This window comes from Simochromis diagramma, unplaced genomic scaffold (assembly GCF_900408965.1).
Source record: "Simochromis diagramma unplaced genomic scaffold, fSimDia1.1 OVJJ01000320.1, whole genome shotgun sequence".
NCBI lineage: Eukaryota > Metazoa > Chordata > Actinopteri > Cichliformes > Cichlidae > Simochromis > Simochromis diagramma.
The window spans coordinates 2,775,130-2,799,777 of NW_024386773.1; the positions used below are offsets into that span (position 1 = coordinate 2,775,130).

At 37.3% G+C, this 24,648-nt stretch overlaps 1 protein-coding gene across 2 annotated transcripts in view; it reads left to right on the forward strand.

Annotated features, from left to right (window-relative positions):
• Positions 1 to 3,694: 3,694 nt before the first annotated feature.
• mtss1 (MTSS I-BAR domain containing 1) overlaps positions 3,695 to 24,648 on the forward strand; it is a 74,546-nt gene continuing 53,592 nt past the window's right edge. For both annotated transcript variants that reach the window (XM_040003674.1, XM_040003683.1), the window contains exon 1: positions 3,695 to 4,518. In XM_040003674.1, coding sequence (XP_039859608.1) covers positions 4,447 to 4,518 — 72 coding nt within the window. In that variant the 5' untranslated portion in view covers positions 3,695 to 4,446. The remainder of the gene's footprint in view (positions 4,519 to 24,648) is intronic.

The following is a 24,648-nucleotide window of genomic DNA, read 5'->3' on the forward strand; positions in this document are numbered from 1 at the left end:
AAAGTAAAAATGGTGTCTATCTTCCAAATCCAGACTCGGTGCTGGTTCCACAGGGTCTGCCTCCCATCCTACTTTTCAATTCTCTAGGAACCACAAGTAAGCCTGCAGTCTGATAGCGATTATGCAGCGATTATGTTAATATTATTACTATACTATACTATCATACTATTACTATGAGTTCTCTAAGATATGATGGGATCTGATTGTGAGAAAGAGATTTTTAAATTCAATTTTGGGTTTAATAAGGAGCCAATGAAAATAAGCTAATATGAGAAAAAATATGATATCTCTTTTCTTTAGTACTCTCACTTACATGTTTTTGATCAACTGAAGGCTCTTCAGTGAGCTGTTAAGGCAGCCTGACAATAAAGAATTACAAGAGTCCACCCTAAAAGTAACAAATGCACTTATTTTTCTGCATCATTTTAATTTAATGCTGTTTTAACAATAATGTGCAGATGATAGAAGGTATTAGGGCTGGGCCATATCATACCGTTCATGGTAACACCGGTATAATGTTAGGCAACGATAAGAAAATGAAATATCGCGATAGAATATGGGTAAAACGAGCGCGCAGTGCCTTTGTTTTCATACACACATGGTGGAAAAAGCATGGTGGCGACAGAGAATTAGAAGGGCGAAAGTGGATCGTTGATTGAAACAGATAAACCTGAATTGGTTTGTAAAAATTAGGGGTGGGGGAAAAAATTGATACTGTGTAGTATCGTGATATTTTGTTTGCTAATAATGTATTGATACAGGGACAGCAGAAATCGATATTTTGTTACAAAAAAAGTTTTTGTGGACTGGAACATGCTCCGACTTCAGAGCATGTTGATCCTTTTTCTGAGCAAGAATCCTGACATTCCTTCACTGTCCAAATGTGTTTAACTTGTTTTTTGGCAGCAATAAACATGACAGTTTACTTATTTTAATTTAAGACATGTTTTATGTTAATTAAGTTTAAAACTTTTTTTATTTAATGTAAAATTATATTTTGTTTTAATTTACTTTCAAATTCTTCAGTTGCTGAAGGGGCTGCATAGTTTTCATAAATTGCATAGTTCAGAATAGCTATAATTGTACCAGATGGTTGCATTCAGTTAAGTTGGACTAGACTGTAATACAAACTGTTCAGTTTGTCAACAATAAAACTGACTGAAATGAGAGAAAGACTGAGTGTGAGACTTTGTTATTAGAGAAAATGAATATTGATAAAGTTTACCTTTATGTACAGAATCTGAATATCGCAAAATATTTTTAAAAATTGCAATAATATTGTATCGTGCGTTAAGTATTGTGATAATATCGTATCGTGGGATGTATGGTGATTCCCACCTCTAGTAAAAATGGTGGCAACTTCAGTGGTGTGGAACTGGTTTGGTTTTTGTCTGTCAGATACACACCAAAGCACAATTTTTGGTAGAACATCTAAGCAGCCAAAAAACCTGGGGCTGCACAGCGTCAACGCATTAGCGTCCAGCCCCACACACTGGGCGATCGCGTTAACTCGCTAAGGCGAGATTTGCAGCGTTAACGCGGTTATGGCGTTAATGTCATTTTAACAAGATTAACGCTGACAGCACTAGTTTTAATATGACTTTGATAAGCTACAAAGCCGCAAGGCTTGATTCATTGTCGGAGTATTACGGCTACCATTTCAGGAGCCTTGCGGAGTGATAGGTACTGTGCTTCAACATAATATTATGGTTATGGATATTATACATGGTTATGCTCAGGATATGTCGGCCAATTTCCACTGGAAATGATTTTTGGTTAAACTGTCAGCAAGGAATTTGCATTTGCGCTGTTAAAATTTTATACAGCTTTAATGCACATAAAAAAGAACTGCTTGTTTAATTGAAAATATATTGATGGTTTTTTTTGCACTAATAAAGTTGTGAAGTGTGTAAAGCCTGTAAAGTATTTTGTCTCGCGTCAATTATATCATTATCGCAAATGTTCAAATATATATTGTGATAAATATTTTTGGCCATATTGTCCTGCTCTAGAAGGTATTCCTAGATATTTGTTTAATATGCAAGTTAAAGGACCTACCCTGCTCCAAACTCACTCCAAGGTTCCTCACAGTGTCAGTGGAGGCTAAGGTAAAGCCTTGAGAGTAAACACCTCGTTACACAGTGCGATTCTCAGATTTTTAGAGACAACTTGCTACAAGTCAGTTTTGGCAGAAGTGATGAATAAACAGACACACGTACGTTTTCTGCAAAGACTCCATTCGTGTTAAACTGGCTGAAGACCAGTTTAGCTCTTATTGTCATCTCCCAGTAAAGTCACATTAAAGTCACAGCTTGTAGCTCCGCCCCGGCAGACTGCCGCGTCTTCAACACACAACAAACCTCCACTATGCACGGAGGCAGCAGCTTCAAGTGAGCCGAACGCTGCTTCGACAGGAAATTACGTAGCACTACAAATAAAAAGCCCCAACAAAGTAAACCTTTAAAAACACATTTTGACTCAGGTCTACTTATCAATGCATTTCAAATGCAACTTTTCAAGATAATTTCTTGTATATAAAATAAGGGATTGTGCAAGATGTTAAGGACAAAAATAAAGTGAGTTATTTTATTTGTTTGCTTACAAAATAAAAATGAATTGCCGCCACTGGAACTTTGGTAAAAGTATAATGGTTTAATAAACTTCACACAGAGGCAAAATATCCATTTATCACATTTAGCCAAGAAGACTAATTTTCACTTGGAGTCCCCAGCCAGGAAGAGTTTTATTAGAATAAAATAGCAAAAAAAAAAAAAAAACCCAAAATAAATTTATAAAAGTTATCCCAAACAAATAAATGTTGTTGCTGTTGTTGTCAGATCATGTGACCTAATTGATTGTTCAATAGGAAACATTTTAAGGCAACATATTCATATTTGGAGGTAATAAATTCCAGGCAAGAACTGCTTGAGATGAGAGTGCTGACTGGCAAAAAAATTGTTATCCATAATAATATGCAACAATTAGCGGTTAAAACTGACCACATGACTCAATCTGTAGATGCAGTCACAAACTCCTAAAGTACTGATGGAGCACTCTATTTAAAATTTTACTATCTAAGAGAAGTCATCTTAAATTAAAAGTAATCTCATCTCAAATTACCAGTTCACAAACTAGTTCAATGGGCTTCAGGTGCTTGCTGGCGTGTGGTTAGGCAATTAGTAATATGAGAAGGGATTGTATGCTATTATCCTCCATGTACAATATTTTTGTATTTCAAATGCATTTTGTTTTAAAGTCTCATTTCCACACAGGAACAGGCAGGTAATTTTAATCAAGTAAAGCTGCGGAGAGCTGAAAAACTTACCTTGCTTTAATGTATAAATTTCCTGTAAAATAAGAAACAAAAAGTGCCTTTTAGAATTTATTAAATATACTGTTTAACGTTACATGTATAGATTTCAATGGGAACTGGAAATGTCCATCTCAAAATTTTGAGCACATGTTCCCCCGCCAGTAAAAACATGAAAGAAGCAAGTAAGAAAACAGCAAGTGCTTTGTGAGTTTGGTCCTTTTTTAATTATAACTCGCCGAAACGTGAAAACGCAATTTCGAAATGACAGAAAAATTAAAACTAATAAAAAAAACTACAGTGACTGAAATTTTAGATTGATGGCTTTTATTGTGAAACTCTTGACGGGATGTGGGCGCTGTCACTTCGGCTACCTTGATGCGCAGTTCGCGGACGCGCTCATTCACTTCAGGTTAGGACTCCCACTGGAGTAAGGAGAGAAGGACGGGGCAGCGTCTGTCGTTAAAACTCGCAGGAGGAAAACGTAAATCACTCGGATACACTCCTGGAAACAACGACTTTCAGAACGTTAAACCTGAGCAGCACACCAGCTGAAAGCCGCGTCGGTTTATTTTTGGGCCAACGGATTGATCCCGGACTGTGTGTGCGCGCGTGTTTTCCTTTGGATGCACATACACACACAAACACGCGCGCGCAGTCACACAGGTTGCTAGCGGAGTTAGCCGGGTTTGCTAGCTCGCTGTGGTTAGCTGGGCTTTCCGTCCGCAGGGAGTGAACGCAGAGCGGGGTTAAAGTTTAGAAACAGTGCCCGACATTTTCCAGACAGAAGGCTGCTGGTTCAGGCATGATGTGTGGGTTTTTCGGAGGTTTGTCAAGTTGGCCGGCTGGTAGCATTGGCTGACTGAAGCCCAGCATTAGTACCTCGGATTGGACTCATGTGTGTTCCCCCCTTCTTCCTTTTCCACTGCTGTTTTTAAACAGTTTTTTTTAAAAAGCGGACTTTGCCCTCGGGGTGTTGTAACTCCGCTCCCTATATTAAATAAAAAGCCTCAATTGATTCTTCTTTTGGAGTTTCTCAACACTTTGCTGGAAGTTTTGATTTCTTTCTCTTCAAGGAGGAGGTAAAAAAAAGTTGTTGGGAAGTTGAGAAGGATTTTTCCAAGCCTGTGGAAAAAATGGATGCGGGAATAGAGAAAGAATGCAGCGCCTTGGGAGGGCTCTTCCAGCTCATCATGAACGACATGAAGGTAAAAAAAAAACGGACATACAAGTCATCTCATTACATGTCGCTACTCGCTACATCTTTTTTTTTTTTAAATCAAGCTGTTTTTTTCCCCTTTATTTTTTACATACTTATCCCAATATATTGGGTTACCTGTAATATCAGTCTTCAAAAGTCATATCTGCTTCATATTAAGTAACTTCATGGCAGTAGCCTGTAATATTGTAAGCCTGTTATAATATTGTATTGAAGATTTGACCCTTGCAATGCTGATTTGGCAGTTCTATTTATTCTCCGTGAGACTTACACTTTAAAAAAAAATATATATATATTTTTTAAAATTATGACTGTCATGAACTATTTGATTGGGACAGATTTGGACATAACATCTAAAAAAAAAAAAGCATAAACAAAGTGGAATTTAAAATATAGAGTCTCAGGAAAGCACGAGTAAGCTTGAAATTTAGGTTATTAAAGGCTTGACATGGGATTTCTGGATGTGCAGTGCTGCTGATGTTGATTAGGTAATGAATGAGCAGAGGTTAAAACTGGAAGTGGGCCATCTGAGAGGGTAAGAGAGCTGGATGGGGGTGGATTTTACCAGCTGTGCACCCTTTGATGTTTGTCAAGCACTCTGCCCTTTTGCTGCCTGTCTGTCTGAGTTCCACTGCTCTCAGATGTTCATAGTTAGCAGCTTCTCTTTTCCAATCTCATCTCTTCTTTTTTTTTCTTCCCCCCCTTGGTCCAGAATAGGCAGCAAATGGCTCTGGTTCTACTGGCCTTTCACGTACTGGCACTGGCATGGGCATGGGTGATTTTTACTGATCAGGTTTAGCCATTTGTTGACATTTTGGAATCTGTTAATCAGACTTTGGGAGTTTTTAAATTTTACTTTTCACTGTGGATTTCCTTTAAACTCAGCTTATAAAAATAGATGCATAAATATGATCTGAAGTAAACTCAGCCTGCTGTACTTGTTTGGGCTTTTAGGTCATGCCAAAATGAAGGTAATGTATGCAATGCATTAAAAACATAGGATAATCCCATTGTGCTATGTTTAAGAAAAAAAAAAGGTGTCCGGTCCAATTGGTGTGCCAAAATGTCTATATTTGGGTAAGGTTGGGTTGAGTACAGTGGGTCGTCTACCAATGGGAAGGTCAGCTGATCAATCCCTAGCTCTTCCTGTAGAAAGGAGTACCATTATATAAGTACCAGTCTGTTTACCAAATCACCAAGAATTTTCTAACTTTTTTTAAGTGACCTTTAATTTACAGAAAAATCCATAGCTTACTGTTAAGTAAGGTAACTTTGGCAGTCTTCTAGAGCAGTTTATGTTTCTCATTTACATTTTTACCATAGAATTACAGATTAAAAGATGGAACTGTATACTGGGAGGCATATTGAGCCATGTTGTTGGACCAGGAGGTGACCATGAAGGGAGTAATGGATGTATATTCAGTCCTGTTCTTGGTTTTTATAGGGATGATCTCTGTACTTTTGAGCATGGCTGTGTACTTGAGTGCACCTGTTATTAATTATTTATTTTTAAGCCCAAATGTCCTTGTTCTTGATATATTTCTTCAATAACAACATTTTTTTTTCTTTGTCAGTATTTGCTGTTATGTATTGTCAGAGGGGGTGGTAAGAAGTAAGATTAATAGGTTAGCAAGGTATTCCAAAGCTTAAAGTCAGAGTTTTCTGTGTCATGAAAGTTGCTCTCTCCTTACCTGGCTAAATCACCATCATAACTTCTGCTGAACATATAACCAGAGCAGGTTATGTTCAGAGTCTGGTTTGAAATCGCATGTAAGCTCCAGGTTTTCACTGTTTCCTTTATTCATAGCACGTTTTGTGTGCAATATAGATTGTTTGTTGGGGAAATGTTAAAATGTGCAGCCTGATGAATAAAGACTGCTTTGTATTCTCACTGTGATGTGCAGGATTCAGCTGGTGATGCAAAAATGTGTACATATTTTAATACTTCATTCTGCAGGTGCTAGAACACAGAACAAACAGCAAGAATACCAAGTCAGTTGGTCAAATTAATTAATTGTCTACTTTATTATACTATGGGACAGTAACATTTAATGTTTAAATGTGTCTGGTTAATGTACCGGAACTCTAATGCGCCACCATCTTGTTAGAAGCACATACTCAGCCATAAAATAATAATGAAAACTGAAACGTTTTACTAGAGTATTGATTTTCTCCAGTAGCTTGTCTTATTTGTAACAGCGTTGCATTGTTATACATTTTTATGTTTCTTATAGGTCATCATTATGTAGATAATATTGTGGTAGGTGGCACTCATAGGGATCATTTTGTTATATGACATGTGAGCGCGCACAGAGCCTGAAGCAGATGCTTAACAGAGGAAGTTGAAAACCACCGTTGTGTTACCTGCCATCTCCAACTGGGGGTTTTAGCTTTTGTCAAGCCTGGTAATGCAAAAGAAGGTTGTTTGTGTTGAACTTGCTTCACTGTATCTTTATGCGTGCTCAATCATCCAGATAACTCATCCAAGTGACTTCTTCGCTACGTGCAGATGAACAGAAGCAACTTGTTGGGATTCCTTCATTGTACACTTTTCTGGTGTCCTGTTACGAAAACGACCTACAGCAGATGATTCAGTCTTCAGAAATACAGCGATATTGTGTAACAATGGATCTTCGGGTGACTCACGGAAGCTATAGCAGCTCTACTTTGAGCTGTTTTTATTTTTCTCAACATTGTAATGCACATTCTTGGACTGAATAATACACCTCTGATTGAAGCAGACCTTCATCCCTAATAGAGGGGTCATGTTGCTGTAGTGAGTGAGTGTTTGTTGTCTGTTACTGGATCTCTGTGTGATGAAGAGTCTGAGGAAAATTAGTTAAACATTTTGCGTGTAACATGATGGAACTTGCAGACGTCCTGTGGTGAGAACAGCAAGCAGTACACATGAGTCACTTCTGCTGTCAGATAACAAGGAAGCGGAATGGTTATGATCAAGTGTATGTGCGTGCGTGTGTGGCATCATATCCTGGTTCGCCAACATGGCACAGACCCAATAGGGGCACGGCTACCATCTGACTGACACACACACACACACACACACACACACAGAGAGAGAGAGTCATGTCTAATTAAGTAGAGTCTCTCTTCAGATAAATCTCTCCTCCGGGCATCATAACATGCCTGTGAAGATCTCACACTTCTGAATTAACCAATAGGCAGGGAGGCACAGATGCTTTTAGCAGATTGTAGGTCATTTTGTGATGCACTGATCCAACTTCTTCCAGTTCTGTTACTAAGTACTGATCCAGTACCGGTGTTAATAGTCAGGATTATCCCTATGTAGATTATGCTTTTCATCAGACTGTAAGGAAGAACATGAGAATATTATTTCCTGTGTAAGAGAATAAATCAGGAACTAGCAGGACCAGGATGGATTAAATAAAAATAAATATAACCATGTTTTTACATTATTTACCTAATTTATTTACACTAGTGTCAATTCAGCTCTGTGTGAGAGTTTTATACTGGATGCTGTTGTCATTTAATGTTAGCACATCTCACTTATGTGTTTAGACGAAACTTCTCTCCCTCTTCGGCACTTGTACAAATGGGACTTAAGAGTTGATTGGTGCAGTAGTAGTCCTGCATTTCCTCTCCCCATTGGACGGCTAGGAAAAAAAGTGACAGTGTTTCAACTCATGGTGGCCATGAAAAAAATTACATAATGGAAAGGAGAAACCAGTTCAGTTAATCTAGTTACATTCTGGATTATTAAGTAGATATTAATGGTAAATATAACTTCATTTCCCCCCCCCATGGACTCCTCAGAAAAAGGTGATGGGTGTGTCATGACATAGCCCAGCAGAGTGAATCATAATAGCACCAACAGCCCTCTTTACTTCCAGGCTATTGTCCACACATGTCCTGATGTGGTTATGCGTTGCTCCAGTGGAGTGGTTATTCTTACACTTATTCTTCTTTCTTACAGCAAAAATCTTAAACACAATTATTTTGCGAAATATTGGGTTATGGATTATTTGATTGATATTAATTACTCACTGACTTTGGAGAAATTGTGGATTGATTGAACTCTTCATTGCATTTAAGTGGATTTCCTTGAAGTTTATTTATAATTTTTATGAAAACGAGAAAATAAATGAATATGAGCTTAATTAAATTTGTCTGCCAGGGCGTTAACTTTGAACTCCACAGTGTAGCAAAAGCAAAGGAAAGGGTGTCATGAAAGTTTGAGTTAAAAAATTGCACAGCACAAACTTGCATACAGCAATTTAATTTCTATATTTAAATACAGCTTAACTGTGCTAGGTAGTGGCATTGTTATCTGCTTTACATTTGGCCATCATCGTTTAAAATTAAGAGAGAGCGAGCAAGGGCTGCAGCATTGGAAGCTTTGACTAACATGCACACCCACACCCAGGACCGGATGTTGCCTAATTTAAATGGACTATGGATTGCAGTGAAATATGTGGTTGATGTTTCACCATCATCTCAAAAATGTGTTGGATTGTGTGTTTTCCCCACATTATTACAATGCTGAATCAAGCATAATGAACTTTTAGATCCGAATGCTCCTTCAGTTCCCATTGGTAAACGAACACCGAGACGCTGCTGAGAGTTAAAGTGTCTTTCTCTCTCACCTCCAATAAAATAAACAGTGTATGTTCTTTAGGTGTTTAGGTGACATCCATAGATTTGGGGGGGGGATTCGAGGTCGAGCAAGTTATGGTCAGGCTAACATAAAAAAATTAGCACAGGGGAAATGGAGGATGAGGGTAATTTTTTTTCTGAGTAAATGTCCATGTTGAGGGTCCTTGATGGACAGTGATAATTGGCATCATAGAAAAGAAAGGGGGAAAAAAATGGACCAAACTTTAGCCAAGAAATCATCTGAGATGATACAAGATTAATAGTTCAAGTGTTTCCTTGTCGTTTGGATTATTTGGTATCGGTAAAGTCCCGATCCTAAGTTTAATGTTCACATAGAAATTTTAGTCTGACGAAGGGGGAATATTTTCTGAAGTGTTCTAATAGCACGAGTAAAAAAGCTGGAGAGTCCGAGAATAACTGTTGAATAGTTTTGCGAACTTGTGTCTGACAGAGCTCGGCAGAATGTTTACATCATCAGTTAACACACGGACTGTCTTAACAGCATGTGTGGAAATGCGTCCAAGAGCTAAAGAGGCTCTCAGTGTTCATTCACTTAAGACTCCTTAGCAAGCAGACTTTCTGTGCTGTCTTAAATTGAGGCTCCAGTCCACAGCTCTATAAGATAATTACATTATCTTATAGAGCTTACAAGTGGTCAGCTGTGTTTTAATCTCAACTCATCATCTCATTATTATATTCTCCTCCAACTTCCTCTTTGATGCAAAGACATGTTACCTATCAGAAGAAAATCCATGCTGCTGCAGCTTCATTAGACCTTTGAGTTCTCCTGGAGAGAGACAGACGGATTATTGATTTCTGTCTCGGCTATATCAGGAGTGGCGTTATGAGCCATCGACCTCCCACACTCATCTGTTTTTGCTCACATCTATCCTTCCATCCTGACATCCTTGGTACTTCTGTTTTCATGCTCTGACTGTATCCCCCCCCCCCCCCCCCCCCCCCGTCTTTATTGGTGACGTCACACTGCATTTGTCACATTGCTCATATAACGTTTATGGTTCCTCATAGTTTAGTGTGCGTGGGAGCGGCTGATTTCAGGGAAGTCTTAGTGTTGTTGACAGGATTATAGGCAGCCTCAGGTGAATGTGGGCGAGGACACACACTCTTAATGAGCATGCGTTTCTTCAGAACTAGCCAAACAAACTCACATGTAAAGGTGTGTCATCTGTGTGTGTTTATGTTGTGAGGGAAGGAGAAAGAATAATTAAAATGAGAGCAAATACAGAACTGAAGGAGGGACATTAGAAATAACAGGTTGAGAAATGGATAATTAGGAAAACGGAAGACAAAGAAGAAAAAGAAAAAAGTAAATGAAAGAAGAGATGTGCCTCAGGTGATGTTTTAAAGTTGAGACAATGAACAAAGACCTGAGCCTCCTCCCTGGATAAAATGATCAAACAAAGTAAAGCTATGATGCATTCAGGTGCTTTTAAATCGATCATTGTCATCAGTAAGCTGCCCTCTAGCGCATTAAAAAACAGTAAAATCCTGCTGAGAAAAGCTTAGTGCTCACCAGCTTTACACTGTTATGATTTTTCTTCTGAGCATATGATAGATTAGTGTGCAGAGTTCATTGCAGCTCTGAACTTTTCCAGATATTACTCAATGGAGCTGTAAGGAAAAAAGTGAACAAACTGTGCACATTAAAGAGTGCTAGCTTCCTGAGTACAAGGGTAAAATGATGTTTTATTGTGCCAATGTGAGAATAAGCTAGCTAATTGAAGCTAAATGTGGTGTCAAGTTTCCTTCTTTGCCAAAAACCAGTGTATTTTTCAGGACTAAGAAATGTCTAACTGCGTGTTGAGCTGGGGAATTGATAAGATTTTAATTTCATGAACAGTTTTGTCTTTCATCAATTATGAAAACTAGACAATCAGGATAAAAAAACAATACTTTTTATGTTTTCTTTTAATATCCCTTTACAGTTGTGCCCTGTTCTAGTTCAGCTAAAATGTCAGAAAGGTTGTCTGCAGCTGACTTTGTCTTGAGGATTACCTGTTCTAATTTTGTCAGCACATGACTGAAGTGTTGGTTGGGTGTATGCTCTTCGTTGCTGTCTTCATGGCTACCATGCAAATCCCTGTGAATCCCTGTGAGCAGTCTAGACCTCTCTTTCCCCCGTCTGTCTTTTATCTCCTTTGATTTTATCAAGAGATTTTTTTAAAACTGTAAATATACATGTAATTTAAAAGTTAAGTAAATTTTAAATTTCAGTAAGTATATGATATTGAAGTTAATAAATAACTGAACAAATGAACAACATTGAAAATATTGACTAAAAATAATAAACATACACCTTAATAAAAAGGTTTTAATGTTATTATCCAGGGCTTTTATTCATGTGGTCTACTTCTGTTCAAGCTGTCCTTTATGAGGCACTAAGATGTGTTAAACATTCTGGCCTAGCGTATTGTATTTCTTAATTACTGAACTTACAAGTGAACAGACATTAGCTGCAGTATTAAGGTATGACATTAACCTTATTTATTATCTCTTTATCAAACTTCCTGTTTTGTTTTATGTGTAAAATGGTTAAAGGCAGCAGTAAGATAATAAGTTTATAACTTTTCTATTAAAAAAAAAAAGAAGAAAGATTATTAGGCTCTGTGGAAGGTCACCTTAGGTCATGTAGGCTGCTGAGCTTGCAATACACTGGTTTAAACCCTGAGTAAACTAACCTAGCCTCATTGCCTTAACTATATTCGAACCAATAATGCTTAAGCATACAATCACCCCTGAAGGCAAATTTGAGCAGGAAAAGTCCTGTGAAGACAAACTGATCGTGCCCGTCTTATTCAGTTAAACAGACTACATTTCTCAGATTTTACTGCAGCCTTTCAGATCAGGCTGATCTGTTCTAACGTGCAGAAACGCAACCTCACGAGGATCCAGCTGGTGAATCACGATACAGCAACAGACTTGACTGTGCATGGAGTTCAGCTTAAAAGAGGGTGTTGGATTTAACTTACAAACACCTGGATATCATTACATACATTACCTATGAACAGTAGTCATTACATACTTATTTGGTAGTTCTTGATGCAGAACCTTTAATTAGGTGCAGGAAAACAGTTGAAAGTTTCTTTCAAGAACTGGAAATTTTCATCATTTTTGTTTTTGTAGCTCTGTAATGCTTAATGTTTTTTATGAGATGTGGAGAAATGGATGCCTAATCAGAAGGAGATTAAGTGGCAAGACTGAAGAGAAAGAGATACTCAAATCATATGCAAAGAAATGGTCACATGGAGATCTGCTGTCCTTTACTTCCTCTTCTCCACCCTAACGGGAACCCCTGTCAGCACTTTGGAAAACGACAACTGAAGATTAAGGAAAGAGCCAAGAAAATTACTTAACTGCTAGTTTGAGAACATGAAGTGATGAAATATTGAGCATTTCAACATGAAACTACAAGGAGCCACATATTCAGAAAACATTCAAGGCATCTGTTCAGTCTGTCTACAATGCATTAATGAATTTTTGTAACTAGAGTTAAACGAAACTACAAGTACATCAACTAATGGGCCTAAAATAATATAGTAAAGAGTTTAAAGTACTACAATGTTTTTCCACAGTTTTATGTTCTGTTTGTTGCAGGGCAGCTGCAACAAACGCCTATGATATCAACCAAAGCTGACTCATAAAGTGGTAGATAACAGACTTCTTGAGCCTGGGGATTTCATTCTTTTCTGTAAATCTATAATTAGCAATTTAAAAAAAAGTACATTTACCATTTACTAAACAGGGCTGAATGGGGACAGCAACAATTATATTTTGATCTGCTATGTTATCATCTGAGCAAAAGCAGCCTGCTTAGGGTCTCATCTCACCAAAATTAAAGAACTCTTTAGACTCTTTATTCTCATTCTCATTAGACTTCGCCTGTGGTAAAAGAGAAGCCATACACAAAGGGGGGTTAGGTTTAGTCTATCGCATTTTGGAAAGCAGATGGTTGTCCTTATTCTGCACTGCAGCCTTATGGGTCCTGGTTTGATTGATCTAACCAGGACATATCTAGTACCAACTTTTTCAGTTATGGAGAGGAGAGTTGGAGTATGACTGACTGTGAACCAGGATATTCTTTGGGGATGAAGCAGAACACTACATTTCTACATTTCCAAAATGAGAGTGATACATTCTGCACAAAGAAACTGGCCATGGACTGTGTTGGAGAGATGGAAAAATAGAAGTGCTATATCTTGGAGTCACAGCTTACCTGATATGAAAATTCAATGTTGAGATGAAGTGTCTGATGCAAAATGGCCACTGTTGTATAAATGAAGAGGAAGCACATGAATAGAGAAATATTATCTCTCATCTCTTTTAGTTCCTATTGTACTTCTAACGGTTCAGCATAATATTTTTAGTCTGGAATCAACTGACTGAGCTTGGCGGGTGTTTGTGGACCCTAAGGAGTAACCTTTTTGGCTCTTAAATATAGCAAACTACGTGAGCAACTTTATGGTATTACAAATGTTATATGAAGAAAGTAGGGAAAGATGCAGTCCAAAGGAAAAAAAATCATGAAACATAGGAGAGAACAACAAAGTGTACGGGAGCAAACTGAAAGAAAAAATATTTGCGTGACATCAAGGAATGTATAATAAAAGAAGAGAAAGTCCCTTTTCCCCTGCCATTTTCTTATGAAAAAGAAATTCAGATAAAAGATCAGACTGTCGAGTGTGGACCACGTAGACTTTATAGAACAAACCATTAACTCTGCGTTGACACATCCTTCCATCAACCCCCCACTCCTTTTTAGTCTTCTGTCTTTGAGTCAACCAGTGTTACTCAAACATAACGTCAAACAAACTATCAATGTGCTGTTTGAACAGTCTCACCCTCTCTCCCCTTTGCTTTCTGATGCCTTCAGCACAGTTCCTTTGAGTGCGCCGACTGCCTCCGACATAATTGGCAGGCCAGTGGACAAAATGTCTAGTTTATATTTCCAAATATATATATTTAAGCTAACGTAGTAATTATTAAGTTAACTTCTAAGCTTCAGCTGTGCTTTATCCCAGATGAGAAAACTTTGTGGTTATGTTCTAGTTTATTTAAAAAAAATTCTTTTAGTATCGCCATACCCTTCCATTATTGAATGAACAATCTCAAAAACAAACACTGATATTCCTGTGCCTTAAAAGTGCGACCAAAATAGGGTTGTGCCAGTGAATGATGGTCTTTTATTTCCAATAGCTTGCTATGAATCAGTCTTTTATTTAAAGAAAAAAAATCAAGCACATTCCATTTCTTTCTTTACAGTTTTGTGTTTTTGCTCTTCAATTAAAGCTCACTCACATCTTAGTTTGGCTCCAGTCAAGAAGACTAGGAAAGCCTGTGGCCAGCAAGACAAATCGATAGAAAGTAAAACTCTAAAGGTTTATGTGGGTGGGATTATTGAAGGGTGCATTTTTCTCCAAATTACTTAGGGTCTCTCAACCTCCATGACTGATGGCTTTGACGATCCGTCACTTGCACTGTTGTTACCATGCAGATCTCCCAAGGTGTGAACATCTGCTGCCCCTGGGACTTTATAGTTTGTGAGCTTTCGGATTATTGCTACTGATTTTTGTATCGACAGATGTTTTGCCAGATTACTTTTTGACATACTACTTTGGAAACCTGTGGTTCAGTTGATATTTATAAACGGGACAAGTTCTTTATAAAGAACACACAGAGATATAAATTGTTCAAGCAATTAAAATGTCATTTATTTAGCTGCAAACTCAGATTGAATTTTCCTGAAGGAAAAGGCTGTGTCCAAAAAGCAGCCAAGCAATATTGCAATCAAGAACAACTGGACTCTTCAAAATTTCCTAACTTCACCGTCTGCAAGTATTTTTGTGCCCGAAAAATGTAATTTATTAAACAGTTTGTGTTGCATAGACTGCATAAATTGCACTATTTTGACTAAAATCCTCACCCAGCGACCGTCTCAGCTACCAGGGAAAAACGCACAGTCAACCCGCCAGACAGTGAAATTTGCCCCCTTTGTGATGCTGGTAACTTTTCCATCTTCAACCTGTGGGGACTGTGGTTGCTCAGCGGTTTCTTATAAACATAGTGGAGTTGTTGTTTTTTTTGTTTTTTTTTTTTCATTTTTTGTCAGAAGTTCAATCATGTAAGAATGTGCTACAAGTGAGCATTTAGCCATTTGTATTTCTAATAAATAATACAATACAGTTTTACATTTTTAGGTTAAGAATTGAGCATAGATACATTTTTCAAACCTGAAAAACACAAATTCTTTTTTGAAAAATTTCTTTTAGCTGTTTTAGTATAAAATTTTCACAAATGGGTCAGTCTAACTCAAAATGTATATCTGGGTTTTCTAGATAAGTTTAAACATGCATCCAACAGATTTTTGGAGATTTATTGAACAATATAAAACAAACAAAAATAATGACGCTCAGAGTAAGAGCTCATTAGAACATTGTGTGCATTATCGAGTAGGTCAGTGAGATACTGAGAATGAAATGCAACCAAAAAGCCTACAACAATGTTTTCTGTTAATGAAATGAAGATGAAATGAAGGTAAAACTTAAACATCTTAGTGGTGTGTAATCGCCAGGTTTCGCTTTCAAACTGGTTTCTGTGGAATTTCAGCCATCATATTGTTTTAGCAAATAACTTTTCCACGGTGTGACACTCAGTGATTTATGAGAAGGTGTGTATCAATTGACCCACACATGTCAAGAGTGGATTTTTCCACTAATAAAACTGTGGAATTAGAAGTAAAAAATGGGAAGGCTTGCATTAGGTGATCAGATGTTTTTGGGTTTTTTTTTAAGTAGATTGATGCTTTACTCAAACAGTGATTAGTTTCCGATGGTTAAGTTAACATTTAAACGGACCATTCTGCATTCTTATCCGATAATCTGAGACTTGGTGAAATTGGCAGCGAGTAATCTTCTAGGTGTACTCAAAGACACTGAGGTCATAGGTAACTGTGGGTTGTTTGGGCAGTTTGCAGCAATGCTTTGTTCGGCCCTGCTGGTGAAGCAAGACAATTGGTTGATTCAGCTTCCTATGTGAAAGATGGAAACCAAACAATGCCTGTTAATCCATTTCACTAGGGTAAACATAGGGTTTTTCCCCATACAGAACTGCCCTTTTAGGGAGTGAATATGGATGCAAGTATGATTAGTCCACATTTGAACTGATGAGTCTGTGTCACCTTACCATTTCATCAAAATGAAACTCAAATAGAAAAACTTTAAATTTTTTTTAACCTCTTAAAAATATTTTTTTTAATTACAGCTGTCTGATTTTCCTTTGGAGGATGGTCAAAGCCTCTTCCATAAAATCTCTTTAAAATTTCTTATTTTTATTTTTTTATTAGTCTTTTTTTGCCTATATAAATTAATGGCATTTTTTTTGCATGTTGACTGATGGAGTGAGGTTTAGCCTTAATATCATCCTTTCATTAGGTTAAGCTTGTTCACTGAAGTTCATGTGAAACCTGCTTGTCCTGGAAAATAACAGCTCCTCTCTGTCAGTAATACCCACATCTACACAAACTCTTATCAGTTTATTTGTGTTTTCTAAAAGATGGAGCATAAAAAGCACACACACAAACTATGCAGTGAGCTGCACGCATGGCTGCACAAGTGCAAGTAAGACCTAAAGTACTTAACTATATTTGTACAGCAGCAAAATGCAGTTACATGGACTGAAAGAAATTCAATGGAAAATGCTACACAGCGCAGAAGAAAAGCTTAAAGATTATTTTAAGTACTCCTTGAATTATTAAGTAAAGTAGACAATACATAGTAAATAAACCAGGCGCTCTCTCTCTCTCTGTATGTGTGTGTGTGTGTATATATATATATATATATATATATATATATATATATATATATATATATATATATATATATATATATATATATTAAAAAAAAAAAAAAAAAAAAAGCTTCTGTTCTTCTTAATCTCTTGTTGTTCTAGCACTTTTGCTGTGCACTGCAGAAGTATTAGCTATTTTTCCAGACTGTTTTGGGAACGTCTCAGACTACTTGATGCCTTGATTGTACTTTCTCGGAGAGCTGGAGACATGACGGCCAAATAGTCATTCCTGTTATTATACTCTGTTCTTATACTTCTTGGAAGTCCACCACATGGACAGAATGCATAGTTCATGCAGTGTAACTTAAAATCTCTGTTGCCGAATCCTTGCGGCAAAAAACGAACAAAACCTCAAAGACTCACAGGTCTGTCAGACTCAAGCAGACCGTAGTGAACTTGCAAGTGCAGAAAGTGTAATTGAAACATTACCTGTTCGCATAGCTTAGGTTTGGTTAATTATGGTTAATTTACACTTTTGTGTTGAAGCATCATTTATACTTATTTATACTTATGTATGTGGTGTGTGTATATTGCTTTGCAATTTTGCCACCAAAACAATACTTGGTGCCGAGTTTGGCCTCTTCCAGTCAATTCAAATATTGGTGGTATCTTTGGAAATGCATAGGAGGTAGGAAACGCAATCGCAGTTATTGTGGGTTTCACTGAGGTGACATGTAGTCTAATTTCTGGGGAAGTTGGGGCATAGGGTTTCAGGAGGGTTTGATTACAAAATAGTTTTGGCACTGAAGCATAACCTCTTTCAGTATTTCTGACATGGCTTTGTTATTTTGATAATCCCATTGACGTTAGTATGTTGCACCAGTAATTGTGCTTTTCACTGGTATCTGAACCTCATGTTATATCTCTGTCTGGCTGATTGAATGAACCAATGAACTCTTGGCTCAGTGGTTGGCTGACTAGTTGAGTGAGTGGCTGAGTTAATCCTTGACTCTAGGAAGGTCACCAGGGCAGTATACTCACTTTCCTGAGATGTCACGTCTATCTCTCCTCTCTCGCTGCATCATTTCTTTGTGTTGGTCAGTAGAGCAAGTCAGGATTACCGTGGTAGGATTAGATGCTAATGGCAGGTGACTACACACACCGAGGTAATTCTATACCTATTAATGCTGCCCGGTTGACTAAGCAGATAGGATAACAGTGTGTGTTTGTGTGTCTGTCTATGTATGTATGTATGTATATGTGTTCTCTACAAGGAGAGCTTAGGCTGTGTGAATAGAGTTTACTGTGTCAGTGCCAGTGGGGGTTAGGTACAGTTTCCACTCTTTGGGCAGAGCTTCAAGCAGGTATAAAAGCTGTTTGCTTAAAAGAAGGGAAGATGTATAGTAATTATCAGACACCAAACCTAACACTGATTTTAAAACAACTCAGGGATTAAATTTAGGTTTCAACATTGGGGGAATTCCCCTTTAAATGTTTCCTTTAATCGTATTTATAGACTATAGGGGAGGGATACTAGCGATTGGAAGTACAGTATGTCCTATTCTTATCTCAGACTGTGCTTTGTCATCCTTTTTTCTGTCTTTGTTTTTCTTCTTCTTTTTTCTTTTTCTTTTTCTCTTGATCTCCTCTGTCCCATCACGTCACCACCTCAGCAATGGTCACAAGTTGAACAGCTTTTTAAACAGTATTTACATAAACATATTATAAGCCACTTAACCAAGAAATGTATGTTTGGACTAATGGTTCACCTTGGCGTTACCTATATAATGTTCTTGAGGATTCACATCGTAAACGTTGGCTTCAGTGGGACTTACGTTTGAACTAACCCTTCCAGAGTCAGTTGTTTTTTGCTGAGGTGTTTCCTCATTGGTTAATTTGCATTTTAGCTAACTGAATAGCTTGGAGTTTGCACGTTTGAACCTGCTCCATCTGTCTGCCACTTTTCTGCTGGAACACCTGAATTATCTCAATGAGGAACAGTAAAGGATATTTCTGTTCTGTTCTTTTCTATTCTATCTGTGTACATTGGCAAGAGTTTCATTCATATCTAAGGGAGATTTTTAGTCTACCTCTGCAGCACTTATTGCCAGTTGTTGTACCTGCTAGATTTGCAGGTATGTTGATATTGTTTACAATACCTGCAATTCAGAACTGAAATTCAAGCCCTGCAACCAGGTCAATAATTTATTTAGGATTTTCTTTAAAAAAATTGTAGACAAAATATTTATTCATATATAAAAATAGATTCTTATATAAACACAAACATTTACTAAGAGTACCTTGAGTTTTAACTATCAGAGCTTTTTTTTTTTTTTTTTTTTTTTTTTTTTAAACTGTAGATACCCATTACCAGTTGACCAATCAAGAAATCTTTTGGCTAATCTGCTGAATTTGTATGTGAGGGGAAACCGTCAATATTTCAGGACATCTGGTGAAATCAGGAAAGAAAATGTAAACACATAGCAAACAACAGCTACCCAGTACTTGATTTCCTGTTCCAGATGTTGCTCAATGGTTTTGTAAGCAGATAGATAAATGTAAAAAGCTAATTAAAAGCTAAATCAGCATACAAAGGGCTATTGTTTCCATGTTATATTTCGTCAAATGCAGTTCCCCTTGTTTTCCACGTAATTCATTTCAATTTGGACTGAAAGTGGACTACGAATGGAAACCAGAAAGCTTCCAAATCAAGGCTCTTTCACACAGATGGCTCATATTTCTACGCTGTGATATTCCCATGTGCTTAACAACAGCAGTGTAAAGAGTTACCATTTTGTTTAATTAAATTTGCCACTCTTGGAAAGGTTTTGGGAGCTTCAATAGGTGCATCTCTTTTGATGTTTTAGAAATGGACAATTTCTGATTTGGATTTAAACTGAAAAAAGACCCAAATGGCATTTTGGAGTAACAGTCAATACCACTAACATTTCCATTTGCATTTTCTACTAACACTCCAGAAATGTAGTGGAGTTAAAATGTAAAAATAGCTGTCCAGCCAGATGAGAGTAGACAGTTGTTTCATTGGCAGCTGTCTCAGGGAACCCGCTGGACATCATCAGGGACCCTAATTTAGCAACCACTTCTCGAAACCTCTTAGTATCAAGCTGCAGTGGACCCTGATACTCTGGCTGCCTGCGGTCTCTTCAGCCCTGCCTGCTGCAGAACCAGTGCTGGAATATTTTGTCTGCAACCGACTGTGACATTCCTGGCAGTCACAACAAAGCCAGGCAGAATTTTAGGTTTAGCCGAGAGGTGGCAGGGGAACAAGAAGAGGCCTCCAAGAGCTGCACAGACTGAAATACAAGCAGCGGGATGTGCTTTTTATGGTACGCATTCTTGGTTTGTAGCTTGACGTTCTTGTCCAGGATGACGCTTAGTGTCTGCTCAACTTTAAAATGGAGTCCAAGTTTAATTAGTATGGATTAGCAAGATTTGTAGGCAGTATAAAAGGAAGACTAGATTTGACTTCAGCACATTGGTCATAATTTCTACTTTGAAATTCAAGGAAATTTTAACATAATCTATGGGAAAGAAATGTCAGTTTGACCAGATTAAATTTATATGAACGCTAATAAACCTGGGTAAGCATATGCGAACCCAAAAATGATCAGAGATTTGCAGCAACACAATTCAACAACCATACAGTACAAAACATGCATATACCCAGGCACAAGAGGTCAGACCTCATGCTATTAGATGTTAGAAATTTATTTCACATCAATTTCAGTGTTTCCCACAGATTTAGTATAGTTTCTTAAATTAACTATCAAATAATATAATTTATAAGTTTCCCTTTGAATATTTTGCCATGTGAAACTCAAAATCTATTGCTTTGGACTGCCTGACCAGGCTGGTCCTAAATTTGCAGAGTATCTCCAGAGCATGCAATGGACTACTGCCTTATTACAAGTCAGTGTTGTTGTACTCTGTCTAGTCAGTGGAGGGAATCGTCACTGGGAATAAATCTGAATAATGTAGAGCATAGGTCTTCAGTTAAAATTTAAAGAGGTCAATTTAGAGAAAATGTCCTCAAACAAATGTCCAAAATGAGAGACACAGCACTACACAGCACTACTCTGGAATCAACAGGGTAGTTGGAACCATTTTTCTGGAGAGCTCATGGTAAATATTAGGGATGTTCTTGATGATCAATTTATTAGTTGATTAAACTTGGAAAATAGAAAAGCAGAAAAGCCTCAGAAAACATTCAGAACTGAGCACAATCAAATGGACATGTTTAAACATTGGCCATATATATTGTTGCTTAAAAATTTTAAATTTAAAACAATTTGATAACAAAATTGTAGTGTTTTAAAATGTTTTAAATGTCTCTGAAATGAGTGTCACACAATGCCACGCCTATGGAGAAAACGGTTAGGTAGCACTTCAGTCAAGTGGTTATATTGTTTTACTGTGACAAAGGCGACATACGACTGCTTGTTTTTGACATTAAGGTATTCCAGAAACGGTGCTGCTTTGCTCAGCTGCCATCTGCTTGCTTTGTACCTTGTTCATTTCCAACCTCCCATCACTGAAAGAGGGAAGGGTGTGGTTGCCCATCAGTGCTACAGCCCTGGTTAATCAAAGCTGCATCAAAACATTGTTAAACCAACTGGTTACTGCTGTTATACTTTAATATAAATAAATATATCAAGTTGTTTCTCCACAGATCAACTCTGTACTGTGTTAATGCCAATGCTGATAGAGATAGGATAATTAAAGTTGACTTAATTTGAAAACGTACTCGCTTATGTATATGCTAGTATATATAAGTTTTCAAATTAAGTCAACTTTAATTATCCTAAGTTATATAAGCTTTTTCTTAAACCCCAGTACAAATTTACTCCAAGTTCATTCTATCACTCCTCCACCCACAAGTCAGAAATGGATTTGGAGTGTAGTCTTTCCTTTTCTCTTAATTTTTGTAATTTTCTATTCATCACAGGCTCGCTGTTAGATGTTCACCAGAGACATTCTGCCCACCACCTGCAGTATTTCATCATGCACAGCTAAATCCCTGCAGCTAGTAAACCTGTCAGCCCCATGCTGCGTGCATACTTGGCTAGCTGTAAAGCGGGGGCTGGCTAACGGCTTTAGCAGTGTAGAGCTAAGAGGCTAATGTTGTTGTGTTAGGGGTTAAATCGGTATTATCCTCTCCTTGGTGGACCAGCAGAGACAGAGGACAGATAGGGTGACTGGGTTCATGAAAATAAAGAGAGAGAAAGTGGAATCGGACCTCTGTTCGAGCAGGGCTTTCCTGTGTTTTAATTCAATAACCAGGACACTGCACCAGCAGCTGTTCCTTCAGATATAACCCAAGGTCAGAGCCTGCATGAACCAGCGTTACATTATATAATCATTCAGCCGCTTTTACAAAATGTAGATAAAGAAGTAGCTTTGACCCCTCAACGGTAAATGCCAACAAGATATGTTAATAATTAATCTTTTTTCCAGCTCCAAAACAATGGTCTCTTTATTTTTCTTTTTTGTTACAGAGACCTGCTGTGATACTAGTGTTAAATTTAAAAGCTGTTTTACTCACTTTGAAGAAGTGCCTGAGCAATTATTCTTGTGTCTCAATCAACATCAAGTTCGACTTAAACATCACTTTCCCAACTTTGGAAGTTAAATATAAAAGGTTGAACTGAAATGATGTGAGTGGAGTTGACTGCAACATGTTATGGTAGTGCAAATGCAATAAAAGCTTCCTAATAAGTGTTAAACTAAAAGTACTGACAATGACACAGAGAGAATGAAGTCGACAGGGAGATTTTTTTTGTTTGCCACACTTTAACGCACTTTGTTATTTAAGTCACAAACAAATATACAAACTGCAAAAAATATTAAACTAAAAATTTTAAGAAATTATACAAAAAGTTAAATTATAAATAAATCACAGATATGACACACAACTGTTTTAATAGCTGAATATTCTGGCTTTGTAAAAGATCCCTGAAGCAAATTCAGTTAAATTTTTAGTTTTACATTTTTTTCCAGACAGAGTAGAGGGAAAATGAACACATTTCTAAAACAATTACTCGAATAAATCTGAATATGTAAATCAGTTACCAGAGCATGTTTGCAAACCTTGACAAGCAGTTGGACCTGGCTGATCGAAAGTAAGCATGGCCTCAAAAAGAGAGCTGGAATGCATTATACAACTCCTTTCAAAAAAGAAGTCAGTTTCTCGAGCAGTTCAGGCTGTTGACCAAAGAACTGATTATGATATATATGTTTAAAGATGCAATTAATTAAGCTAATTTGATTTGCTTGAAGTATGTTTCACAAAAAACTAGTTTTGCCTGTTATGTGGGATGTGTTTATTTGCTGCAAGTAAGCACATTTGGTGCTCCCATGATTTTTGCCAGGGGTTTGTACAAAACAAAACAAGTAGCCATGACAAGTCTCCAAACTACTAACATTTTTCTAACTTTGGTATTTTAATATGTTGGCTTTCCAGCTAGCAGTTAGTGCACTGATGACGTCATGTGAAGTAGGTTTTGCATTGAGATCCCTGGTGTTCATGCCATCTTTTGTTTTTGTTGAGCCCTTAGGGTGTGTTAAATTGGTAAGGAGATTTAAAGCTTTAGGGATTAGGCAACTAATTGATTAATCAGTTGAATTTCTCATGTTTTCAGTGTTTGTTTGTTTTTGAGTGCAGGTTAAAACTGACATCATGAACATTATGATGGATTCAGAGTGTGAACTGCAGTTTCATGGCAAATCAGCGACATCTGCATAAGAACATTAGTTTGCTCATGTTTAGCGCCACTCGGGTGTTTCTGCTCATTAGTTGTCAGGCTCAGAATCCCCATCCCCTGTCATAACACGCATCTAGAAGCAAAAAGTAACATGCCGAACAGCTGATAATTGCTTTGTTTTTTTTTTTTTTTTGTTATGTTAGAGAAAATCTGGAGAACTCTAAATATGTGAATGTTAGATCCCCTAGGATTCAGTTAAGAGCTGCATTTATTGCTTAAATCTGTCATTAGTTAACTGAAAACTGGCAATAAATTATCCAGCAAAATAGAAAACAAGGTTTTTGTCAAACGTTTCACTTATATTCAGTATTTATTTTTAGATTTTCCATCTCATTTGACCTAAATGTTTTACTTTCTTTAATACCTTCATGCTGCCCCCCCGCATTTGTACATTTCAGACCTCTGTTCTCTTTCTGTCATCCTGATTTTCATTTTGATTAAATCCCAAATTCATTTAAGTGGAGTCCATTAATCCTCACTGGATTTAATACTGCAGCTGTAATGCTCTGCTAAAGCACTGACAACATATTTTCTGTAGCGCCTTTCTTTCTCTTAACATAGTTTGTTGGAATATGAACTCCCCTTAGGTTTGTAATTTTTCAGTTTTTGTTTCACAGAGTGTTGATGTTGAATGCTCCTGTTGGATTCAAATAGGTCAAATGTTTCAGCTTTACGCGTCTCTGTTCAGTTTTGTGATTTGTTTTCTGCACATTCCAGTCCTGTGCAGACAAATGTCTGGCAAGTTTAATACTAATACCTAAATAATGCCCCTTTCTCCCTTCGTTAAGGCTACAACTCCTTCAGGATTATGGCTGTGAAAGAAATATTGTTAACATCTCTTTTAGACTTAAGGAATCTTGTTGCATCCTGACTTGTGTTACAGAGATTTAATGCCCTCATTT